The sequence below is a fragment of the Salvelinus fontinalis genome, chromosome 33, assembly GCF_029448725.1.
Source record: "Salvelinus fontinalis isolate EN_2023a chromosome 33, ASM2944872v1, whole genome shotgun sequence".
In the NCBI taxonomy this organism is placed as follows: Eukaryota; Metazoa; Chordata; class Actinopteri; order Salmoniformes; family Salmonidae; genus Salvelinus; species Salvelinus fontinalis.
This window is the reverse complement of record NC_074697.1, coordinates 10,973,659-10,985,825: the sequence shown is the minus strand read 5'-3', so window position 1 is coordinate 10,985,825 and position 12,167 is coordinate 10,973,659. Positions and strand designations below refer to the sequence as shown.

The 12,167-nt window shown below is 40.9% G+C and overlaps 1 protein-coding gene across 2 annotated transcripts; it reads right to left on the bottom strand.

Moving 5' to 3' along the window:
- Positions 1–341: 341 nt before the first annotated feature.
- Positions 342–12,165, bottom strand: LOC129832557 (T-lymphocyte activation antigen CD80). Of its 2 annotated transcripts, none has more exons than XM_055896702.1 (8): positions 11,839–12,165; positions 5,114–5,145; positions 4,584–4,633; positions 3,934–4,236; positions 3,329–3,607; positions 3,085–3,216; positions 2,574–2,601; positions 342–1,420 (listed from the first exon to the last, which is right to left on the bottom strand). In XM_055896702.1, the coding sequence occupies exons 2-8, from the start codon at positions 5,134–5,136 to the stop codon at positions 1,402–1,404; spliced, it is 834 nt and encodes a 277-aa protein (XP_055752677.1). In that variant the 5' UTR covers positions 5,137–5,145; positions 11,839–12,165; the 3' UTR covers positions 342–1,401. The 2 variants fall into 2 exon arrangements, with proteins under 2 accessions (XP_055752677.1, XP_055752675.1); XM_055896700.1 differs by lacking the exon at positions 11,839–12,165 and adding an exon at positions 7,181–9,966.
- Between the last annotated feature and the right edge of the window lie 2 nt (positions 12,166–12,167).

Sequence of the window (12,167 nt, the reverse complement as noted above, 5' to 3'; positions counted from 1 at the left end):
GGCTGACATCTGCTGGTTAACACTGATATTTGGTGTTATAATTACACCATACTATAACATGGATGGGCAACTGATGAGGGTGGGGGCCACAACAAAAACTGAACTCATCATTAGGGACCACACTGGCTCGTGGGTCTACATACCCACATCCATACCCACACATGCAGTCAGAGCCGGCCCTAGCCTTTTGGGAGTTCTAAGTTAAATTGAATGGGAAAAGATGCAGATTCAAAACTCAATTTTGAAATGTAACCTTGTGTAGTCTACTATTCTAACTTTAAACAGTAAATTAAGCCCCCGACTGAGTTCCTAACAGAATTGATCCACAGTCCAACAAAAGGTGTTGTCAACAGCTCCACCACTTATTTATAGCAAAGTAGACCATTTTTAATAGCTATTAAAAAGTTGAAAGACATAATTTAACATTAATAACTTATTCATAACTTATATAAAATAATACAAATATTATGTGCCCTCAAGATTACCTTACACGAGAACAACATATTTCATATATTTACATACAAAAATGTTTTGAAAATAATTCCAAAAAGAATCAAGACACATTGTTACCCACGTTCAGCATTCGTCTTCAGCCCACAAACACTGAAAAACCAGCACCTGTAAGTCCTTAAATCTGGAATTCTAGAGGGAAAACTGCCACGTTCATTTGCGATATTACAACAACAAAGACGTTACTTCAAACAAAGAACAGTTTTTTTCCCCCTTTGACATCATTTCACGTGCGATAGAAGAAGAGCGCATGTATGCTCATCTGCCCCGCTTAAAAAAGAAATGTGGGGTATGTGGGGTGGACTCGGACCTAGTGGGAGAGGCTGGTATTGGATCTGAAATAAGATCTACTACGGACAGACACATTCACTTCCTGTATTCACTTCCAGTATTCACTTCCAGTATTCATCAGTCAGTTGAATACAGTCAATCCCTGATAAGTGTACACTTCTCTAAAGTGCAGTGCATATCTCTAGTCCTAATACAAACACAATACAAATACAAGATATATTGCCTTGGATACTACATACCCTACATACCCTGGTTTAGTGCACACATTGAGGACAGTCATTGCACTTCTAGTTTTCATTGGTTCTTCTGTGGAACTCAGTCACTTGAACATACTATTTAAATATTTATACAATTGTCAGTCTTCCTCAACACCGTGAAAACACCCCTGAACTCCAGCTTACCATCCAGCGTGTAGAGGAAAGCTAACATTTCCAAGTTTCCAACAGCAACAAGTCCAGGCAATGGTTAGGTCACCTCAGCAACCCCTTTACCATGTCCCATTAGAAGGCAGTATCCAATGAGTTCAGATTTATAATTATCATATCAAATGATAGAACCTTCTACATTCTGCCTTCCAAATGTTCAAGTTTCTGGGTTCCTTCAGGTCAGCTGTACATTTCTGGGAAACAGAGAAGAAGAAAGAGAGGAGAAGAAAGAGAGGAGAGGAAGAAAGAGAGGAGAAGAAGAAAGAGAGGAGAGGAAGAAAGAGAGGAGAGGAAGAAAGAGAGGAGAGGAAGAAAGAGAGGAGAGGAAGAAAGAGATGAGAAAAAGAAAGAGATGAGAAGAAGAAAGAGAGGAGAAGAAGAAAGAGAGGAGAGGAAGAAAGAGAGGAGAAGAAGAAAGAGAGGAGAAGAAGAAAGAGAGGAGAGGAAGAAAGAGAGGAGAGCAAGAAAGAGAGGAGAGGAAGAAAGAGAGGAGAAGAAGAAAGAGAGGAGAGGAAGAAAGAGAGGAGAGGAAGAAAGAGAGGAGAGGAAGAAAGAGAGGAGAGGAAGAAAGAGATGAGAAAAAGAAAGAGATGAGAAGAAGAAAGAGAGGAGAAGAAGAAAGAGAGGAGAGGAAGAAAGAGAGGAGAAGAAGAAAGAGAGGAGAAGAAGAAAGAGAGGAGAGGAAGAAAGAGAGGAGAGCAAGAAAGAGAGGAGAGGAAGAAAGAGAGGAGAAGAAGAAAGAGAGGAGAGGAAGAAAGAGAGGAGAAGAAGAAAGAGAGGAGAAGAAGAAAGCGAGGAGAGCAAGTAAGAGAGGAGAAGAAGAAAGAGAGGAGAAGAAGAAAGAGAGGAGAGGAAGAAAGAGAGGAGAGCAAGAAAGAGAGGAGAGGAAGAAAGAGAGGAGAGCAAGAAAGAGAGGAGAAGAATTAAATAAAACAAAACCATTTTTACTACTTGGTCAGTTGCACAGGTTATCTAAACCAATGTCACGCTTTGATCTTATCCCACTGGGCACAGACTTCAGTTCAACGTCTAGTTCTGATTTACATTTGGTCGAGTAGTCAACTAATGTGAATTCAAAGTGAAATCAACGTGAATTCAATGTGAAATCAACAAGACAATTCACCATGTCATTGGATTCAGGTTCAAAGTTGGATGAAAAAAAGACAAAATGCCCTTACGTTGATTACTTTTTGCAAATCCAATTAGTTTTCCACGTTGACTCAACGTCATTACATCGATTTTTTGTGGGTTGACACGACGTGGAAACAACGTTGACTGATCCAGGTTTTTCCCAGTGGGATGTATTTATCCTGTGAGTTTGAGTGAAACAGTGAAACAGATACTCACTCATGTGAACTTGCTGCTCCCTTCCCTCCTGGAGAAACAGAAAGATATAGACGGGTTGGTTGTTTAGCAACAAAACGGATGTGTGGCAACTATGCAGCAAAACAGACAGGGTTGGCTTAGACTGTTGACAACATGTCAACTATATTTAGTCTCTAAATGTTTATTGAAAAAGAAATACATTTTCACGATGAACACTTGTCTCTCAATACATAGTTACAGTTGTTGGTTAGCTATCTCAAAACAAGACAAGGTATCAACAATAACATACAACGAGCTGAAACGAGCCACCTACGAGTCCCCACATGGCAGCTTCTTGTCATTTTTGCTAGCTAACGGACCTTTCAGAATCATAGCAACACACACCTTCCATGCCACATTGATGCGCATAACGTTGTCCGCCAACCCATCTATATGTTTTGTGAATTTATAGATATTTATATTTTATCCTGCCGGTCCGATTTCCAAGGACAATACTGTCTGTCTGCTCTATCACAAGTAATGTCCTCCTTACCTTGAGTACCTCTGGCTGTGTGAGCCTTCTTTTTCTTGCTGTTAGACACCAGCACCAGGAAACACAGCAGAACAGCAGCGATCACAGAGACAGCAGAGATCACAGAGACAACAGAGATATCAGGAGGCCTGCCTATAGTAGATAAATAAAATATATGTAAGGTTTCAAATTCATTTATTTGACAGAAATGTACAATCTTATACATTGAATGACAGTGATAGAGACACAGTATCTCAGTCCTCACAGACAGTGTGTTCCTGTGAGAGGGCGCCCCCTACAGCACAGCTGAGGTTCAGCCGGAGTCCGGAGGAGCAGTTGACGGATATGGAACTGAAGACAGAGAACAGCATAGAGGCCGGGTCTCTCACTTCACTGCTGTTCACTGCTCCCCAGTGGCTCTGGTTCAGAGGAGGGTTCAGGCTCCACTCAACATCCCTACGAGGGTAACCGTTGTCGGAGGAACATGTCACCAAGCATCTGCCATTGTCACAGGCCACTGTTACATTGGGGATGCTGTAGTTGGCTGTAGAGGGGGAGATGGAAAGGGAGGAGAGCGGAGCGAGAGAAGGAAAGGATTTGATATTTTCTTGGTTTTACTTCCTCTAACTGAAAACACAAAACAAGGGCAAAACAACACAAGCCAGTCTAAGTGATAGCTAATTATAGCTTTCATTTTGTCTTGTCTTTTTAGTGAATGTATCTATGGTTTGGGCTATTACAAGCACACATCTGACAGAACCAGCTTTTTCCCCCTCATCCAGAAAGCTATGTTCCACATGTGGGAGAATAAAACAGAAAAATGAATAAAACACAAACATGGTAAGAGAGTTTGAACTGAGGTAATGTTACCTGTCACATTGAGCTGTATGTTCTCCTGGTTGTTCTTGGTTGGGTATCCGATGTGGCATTCGTACAGCCCCTCATCTGACAGCCGTATACTCCACAGCTTCATCGTTCCCTGTGTGTGGTCTACTTGAGTACGGTTTGCATAATCCGGGTGAGGGGATGGTAAGTCCCTCGTCTTATGGTAGCCATTAATGAACTCGTCTGGGTCAGGTCTCTGTATATACAGGTGGGTTGGGAGTCTCTGGAGGTCAGAGATACAGGGGAGGGTCACAGCCCCACCCACCTCTCCTATCACCATGGTGACATCTGAGAGAGAAGGGGAAAGAGGTTAGAGGTTAGGGTTGGAGGAGGGTAGACATTAGGCAGTTCCTTTTTTTCCCCCTCCCTTATCTATCTGACACGCTTGCCCTTTTCTCTCATCTGAAAGTGTCTGGTACATTCCCTTCTACTGAATAGATAACATTATGGTTCAGATGTTATTGCAAATCCACTCTTACAGGGAAATCGTACACAGACACACACATGCAGGTATGCACACACGCACACACACACACACACACACTCAGCCAAGTATCTCCAACAGTAAAGCTCTGATCAGATTAAGTGGCAGGTATCATGATGTCATATTCTTTGACAGTTGATTCAATTCTTACCTTTACTTTGAATGAGCGAAACCGATACCAGGTATATGATGACACACCTTCTGTAAACCATAACAACATTACAATCAGCTGAGTACTGTTAGGTGAGGTCACTGGCATGGTTACGGGAAGCATTCTTATTTCCTAATAACCTGTTTCCAGAAACACACTCATAAATGTTATTAATATTATCCTTTAATTACAGGCACACATTCCTCCAGCTTTCAGGAATGTACTTTATACCAAGGAAACACAGAGAAAACTGAAATTCCACTGGAGAGCCACAGCGCCATTCTCTCTGTCGGATACTGTCACCACACACCCATATAAACAAGCTATGAAGAGATCTGACTCTAGATAGTGTGAAATGCACTCTACAAATTAAATATTATTCTTATTAAAAAACGTATCATTGTATCAAAATGAACCAATACAGTTGCATGTAAATCAAGTATGCCAACGACTGCAAATAACCAAGATTTAAAGATACACCTCAGCCACAGTCCCGCCATAATCATGGTCACACGGTGAGTACTACTTACCGAAGCAGCCGACGCGCACACATCCCATAGTCCTGCAGAAAACACAGACACATTCATTCAAACAGCAGCACTCACAACCAATGATCAGGTTTCATATGATCAGATTCATATCATGGTAAATATACACTCAGAAATGACATGAGAGTTTGCTTATTAATCCTCAGCTAATATGGTGAGATACAAAAAGTAATTAAGAAAAATCTTCATTCTATATTTATTATGATAACCAAGTTAAAGAAATTAATGAGAATTGAGAGAAATTCTGTCTCCATGGATACTCTGTTCCCTAATAGTCAGTCAAGAAACCCCTAAGGGAAATCCCAAGACAAGGGAGTTACTTCAGGAAATTCTATTCTACTGTGTGGTAGGCCTAAACGCAGGGCCCAGTTTTTCAAAAGTGATCTATTCCTATTTCAGCTATAGGATAGGATTAAATGCATAGAAATATAACGAATAGAACGGGAGTCCCCATTCAAGTCAATGATTTGTCTATTCTATTCATTCTATTTCTATGCAACCAATAGGCAAAATACATATATATAACTTTTTAAAAACTGGGTCCAGGTGATGAGTTTGATATCTAGACAATCTTGCGACGCTGTACTAGTGCCTCGTGAGATATTTGTTGTCATGGTTTTTGATTCATCTCAAGGATTGGTAGTTAAGGATAGGAGTTCAGAGTTGTAGGTTTGGTTGATTTAACGTTAATCTGAAGAGAATCAAACAACAATTCCGTTCTTCAATCGTGTGTCTTTTACACATTGTCTTGCAAGGACTTTATTATGTGTTAAATACTTGAGTGTAAAGATAGATCTAAAACGATTGCATCAGTAGAATGTGACAGGCCAGAGGATTGTGCGGGGGCAGACGAAGGGAACTGGCTTGGTTGGACGAAGGGAACTGGCTTGGTTGTCAGATACGTTTCTAATTAATAAGTCAGGGGGAATCCCCAGAAATATACATCTTCATTGTTATGGTATCAGCTTGTAGGATGAGTTTTATGAACACAGGTTACAGTATCAACAGTACAGAAGAACTGTATATTGTTGCAGTATATTAAATATATTGCTATAATGCACACACATGAAAACAATCATACATAAACATAAGCATGCACGTGTCTGCATTTGTGTGCATTCCTATTAATTTGTGTGCATTCCTATGCATTTGTGTGCATTCCTATGCATTTGTATATGCCTTCATGGTCAACTGAGCATGTAGCAAACAGTAGTTTCACACTGATCGTCATCCTGACACACACGGTTATGTTGCAGCGAGAGTGAGGTTGGTACTAGAAATATGCGGAGTGAGAAGTTTATGTTCATGTTTAATGTGTTACTCAGATAGCGGTCAATAAAAACTGAAATCCATTATGAAATGTTGTAGTTTTATCAAAACATAAAAGATGAAAACTTCAGAGTAATCTGACCATACGTAGGTGAAATCCACTGTGTGAAAATGTTTCACTTTATCCAAGTGATTGACAATGTTTGCAAATAAGCAATTTCAAACATATATAGTGCACTGTCCATGCAGCACGATTTACATATTAAACCACTTCGAACAGAGATGACGATAAACGTTTATTTAAAATATACAATATGACGCTACGGATGTTTTACACAGGCAGCACAATTTTGCCAATAATTGATCTTTTGACCAATCAGATCAGATCTTTTGCCAATAATTCGGCGTTTGACCATTCAGAATATATCAGAATTGAGCTGCCTGTGTAAATGCAGCCAATCAGTTTCTATGGCTCCATAATCTGTTGGCTCCATGTCTCCAGATACTACAGTCAACCCTAAGAGTAGGAGTTACATCTCTACACCTATTGTTTTAGTTAATAACCTGAAACACCAACAACCTCCATTCATTCAAGATATATGATATAGTAGGTAAAACTGAATACCATATTACATTATTTAATTAAACTGCTTCACTGCACTGTATTATCTAAGTAAATCTACAACAACAATAGCACATCCACTACAAGCCAGTCTGGAAGAGCTGTAAATATTTGTAACAGTTATAAAGCTTATGAGGGGGAAATAGAGACATTCTTACCACAGTCATGCTTTGCCTTTCTTAACAGCCGTAATGGAGTGTGAAGTCGGAGAGGTTGGCGTGTGATATGTTCTCAGCACAGACAATCAGCCCCTCTTCCTTCAGCATTCTGGGGGTGTGGCTTTAGCCAGGGAAAGTCCTTTTTGCTTTTCTAGTTGACTAATGTTGCCATTGTAGCATACAGCAGCTTATCAGAATTTGGTCCCTTCTCACAGCAGGGTGTGTTCGTATTGTGTGAGTGGTGAGGGGGTGGGGTTAAGTTAAGACTCTCACTTCCCTATATACACTACTGTTCAAAAGTTTTAGAACACCTACTCATTCAAGGGTTTTTCTTTATTTTTACTATTTTCTACATTGTAGAATAATAGTGAAGACATCAAAACTGTGAAATAACACATATGGAATCATGTAGTAACCAAAAAAGTGTTTAGCAAATCAAAATATATTTTATAGTAGCCATCCTTTGCCTTGATGACAGCTATGCACACTCTTGGCATTCTCTCAACCAGCTTCATGAGGTAGTCACCTGGAATGCATTTCAACTAACAGGTGTGCTTTCTTAAAAGTTAATTTGTGCAATTTATTTCCTTCTTAATGTTTAATTATTTAACCTTTATTTAACTAGGCAAGTCAGTTAAGAACAAATTCTTATTTACAATGACGGCGTACCCCGGCCAAACACGGATGACGCTGGGCCAATTGTGCTGTACCGGTACCTCCTGTATATATTCTCCTCACATTTACTCTGTACCGGTACCTCCTGTAAATAGCCTCCTCACGTTTACTCTGTACCGGTACCCCCTGTATATAGCCTCCTCACATTTACTCTGTACCGGTACTCCCTGTATATAGCCTCCACACATTTACTCTGTACTGGTACCCCCTGTATATAGCCTCCTCACATTTACTCTGTACTGGTCCACCCTGTATATAGCCTCCTCACATTTACTCTGTACCGGTACCTCCTGTATATAGCCTTCGATATACTACTCTGTACCGGTACCTCCTGTATATAGCCTCCTCACATTTACTCTATACCGGTACCTCCTGTATATAGCCTCCTCACATTTACTCTGTACCGGTACCTCCTGTATATAGCCTCCTCACATTTACTCTGTACCTCCTGTATATAGCCTTCTATATACTACTCCGTACCGGTACCTCCTGTATATAGCCTCGCTACTGTTATTTTTTTTGCTGCTTCTTTATTTATTTTTATTTAAAAAAAAAATGTATTCTGTTAATTTTAGTAAATACTTTCTTAACACTTTTTTTTCTTAAAATGGTATTGTTGGTTAAGGGCTTGTAAGTAAGCATTTCACTGTAAGGTCTACACCTATTGTATTCGGCGCATGTGACAAATACAATTTGATTTGGGAGAGAATGTTGTTTGAATAAATGGTGTTGCATACTGATGTATGCCTCAGGGAATGTTCCGGGGTTTCCTGTCCTGATGTCAAAGAGAAACACAGGACTAATTATATCCTACTAATATAGGGAAACACTTTTAAAGCCACTTCGATACAGAAGTGACCTTTTCGTAGAAAGTTAGGAGAAATTACGCAGCAGGTTAGGAGAATTAACGCAGCAGGTTAGGAGAATTAACATAGCAGGTTAGGAGACTAGGGTTAAGGTTAGAAAAAGGGTTAGCAAAAATGCTCTCCTAACCTGCTACGAAAATAACTTTGTATCGAAGTGGCATGAAAAGAGTGTGACCTGCCTAATACACTGTACCCACCCTTATCTGGTATAATCAGTGAAGTGAGTTATTCACTCTGTGTCCTGAAGAAGTGTGATTTACTTGGGGGAATGACTCTTCTGCTTGGTAGATTTTGAGTCATGTCGTTTATCAGTGCTGCTCCAGCGATAAAACATTCTAGATGCTGCATACAGCAACACACTAGCCAGGGGATACCAACTGCAGTGTCTGCACCCAGGTCTCAGCTGTTCAGCAACACACTAGCCAGGGGATACCAACTGCAGTGTCTGCACCCAGGTCTCAGCTGTTCAGCAACACACTAGCCAGGTGGGTACCAACTGCAGTGTCTGCACCCAGGTCTCAGCTGTTCAGCAACACACTAGCCAGGGGATACCAACTGCAGTGTCTGCACCCAGGTCTCAGCTGTTCAGCAACACACTAGCCAGGTGGGTACCAACTGCAGTGTCTGCACCCAGGTCTCAGCTGTTCAGCAACACACTAGCCAGGGGATACCAACTGCAGTGTCTGCACCCAGGTTTTGGCTGTTCAGCAACACACTAGCCAGGTGGGTACCAACTGCAGTGTCTGCACCCAGGTCTCAGCTGTTCAGCAACACACTAGCCAGGGGATACCAACTGCAGTGTCTGCACCCAGGTCTCAGCTGTTCAGCAACACACTAGCCAGGGGATACCAACTGCAGTGTCTGCACCCAGGTTTTGGCTGTTCAGCAACACACTAGCCAGGTGGGTACCAACTGCAGTGTCTGCACCCAGGTCTCAGCTGTAAGTATACCCACCCAAGTTCTCATACCCCCAAACCATGTACCTAGCTGCTAAAGAATGTGTTAGGATGAGGCTTTCCTCCCCTCCATTCAGGCTACAGATATCAGACGATCAGATCAGACCATGCTGACACAGTATGCGGCACGAGGGCTAAACTCCTACACGAACAGAGGTGTGGTAAACCTCAGTACAAACATGGACTGCAGAAACTCCCTACCAACTCATCACACCTATTGTCTCAGCACAGACATACACACGCGCACACATGCACACACACGTTAAAGGAAGTGAGGAGGAGCTCTTACTTCGTGGCTGACGGGGTGAGATCATAAAAACAATAAGAATTGGGATGAGATCGTAAAAACCATTAGAATAACTTCAAAAGAAAACAAAGCAGGGGCTTCCGGGTAAGGGTGGCCATCTATTTTTATTGAAAGGGATTCCCTGAATTTCTTACATTTTTTCAAACGAGAAACAGAGCTCTACTGCAGACCTCTCCATATTCATAATGTCATAAGAACTTCCTCTGCAGAAGGCAGACTATACTTTCTTCCTAGTTCCCTCTTTAAAACATAATCAAAAGTAAAATAAACAACTATCTTAGTCCTGACCTGACAGTTTATGAAAGTGATTTGATATTCAATAAAAATGGTCTGAAATTTTCCACGAGCAGGACCATCCACACTACACTAGGCTGTGCTGAACCTCTACAAGGACTCACTATTACAACTATGTCTGCCATTTTAGCCTTGATGTGTTCTTCCCTCATAAAGACTGATTCAAAAATTCTGAAACCTATTCTGATGTGAACCAGCTGGAAATGTTGCACTACTATAAATACACTACTACACTATACAATCCAGAGAGAATTGAAACCCCAAGCTAAACTATGAAAAAGCCATGTGATACGTTCCATTTGCTTTATCTTCTCCAATCACCATCATTATGCCACCCATGTGATTTTTCTCTGGTCTATAATATCACACAGTCAGGGGCTGTGCTACTTTGTCCCGAATGGGCCCTGCTGTTGGGTGGACCTTCTGATTCTGAATCCTGCCATTTGAGGCTTGCAAAGGGTGTAAGCCGTGCCCTAGGAAACTAAGAAACACCCAAGCATCCTCCTAGCCTACAGTTACATCATGCCGGCTGGCATACATCAGATAGGTACTTTATAGCACTGACTTGCAAGCAGTGGCTTGTTGCCGGGTCAGTGAGGAAGGACTAGAGATGATGAATGGAGCTTGTTTTTATTTAATTCCATGATGGTGATTTTATTTATTGCTGTTGAACTTTATGAAATTAGAATTCCGTGTAGAGGCCAGATCTAGAGTTACATTTTCCTTCCACTTTGACATTACAGAGTATTTTGTGTAAATTGTAGGATGTTATTGTTGTTGAATTAAATCAATTTTAACCCCCCTTTTGTAACACAACTAAATGTAGAAAAAGTCAAGGGACGTGAATACTTTCTGAAGGTACTGTTTGTCAATCACTCCAGTACACCTGCATATTGTATTAATGGCACTAATGTATTATGGTATATACTGTATACAGTAACTCAGTGATGCCAATTTAGCAATTTTGTTGCTAGATTTAGCAACTTTTCAGACTACCCTGGCAACTTTTTTTTCAAACAGCACCGAGCAACAAATGTAGCTACTTTTAAAAGTGTATTTGGAACTTTTAGCAACTTTTGAAAGGTGACTCAAACGCTAAAATGCACGCATTTTCCCTCTAAATGACACAAAAACGATTTTCTCTGTCACACACTCAGTTACAACACACGTGCCTGGCTGCAAAAGTGCATTGTGAGTGACGTCACAAGCAGGCGCTCAGCTCGTGCACAGGCAAATCATTGTTGGCTGACTGCAGCAGCAGTATGGATTCGACGAGCCAAACCCAATGGATATAGTTGGTCACCAATGTTTGATCTTGAACAGAACTTACAACATCAAACAACATGTCTCAATCAAAATTGTACAGCCAGAAGTACAGAAAAGAGTGGGAGTCTGTACGTGAACAAATGTCAAACCTATTTTTCGCCGAGATGGCCAGTCAATTTGAGTAACGTTATTGTGTAGTCTACGTAATGATGCAGTTTTACGTTATCACGCAATAACATCACAACGTCATTTAGCAACTTTTAGCAACAAATCAACCTGCCTCTAGGTACTTACCCTGAAAATGAGTTGGTAACACTGAACTGCATTCTGTTTTCATTTCATTTCTTTGTATTTCACGTGTGTTTTTCTTCTTTTAAGCAAAATCTCTAGCTTAGGAAAGTAGCTACCCTAAAAGGTTGCCATATTCTTTTGCAGGATGTGTGACAGTATGAATCACTTTGATATTAGCTGCTTTTCCTGCTAGGGACTCCATTACTGTTCTTCTGCATTGTTGGAAAGACCTCATAAAAGCTAGTTTCACTGTACAGTTTTAGACCTGCTGTATGTATCCGGTGTACGTGACAACACTAAAGTTGAAGCCCTTCTCTCTGCCAGTTGCCTAC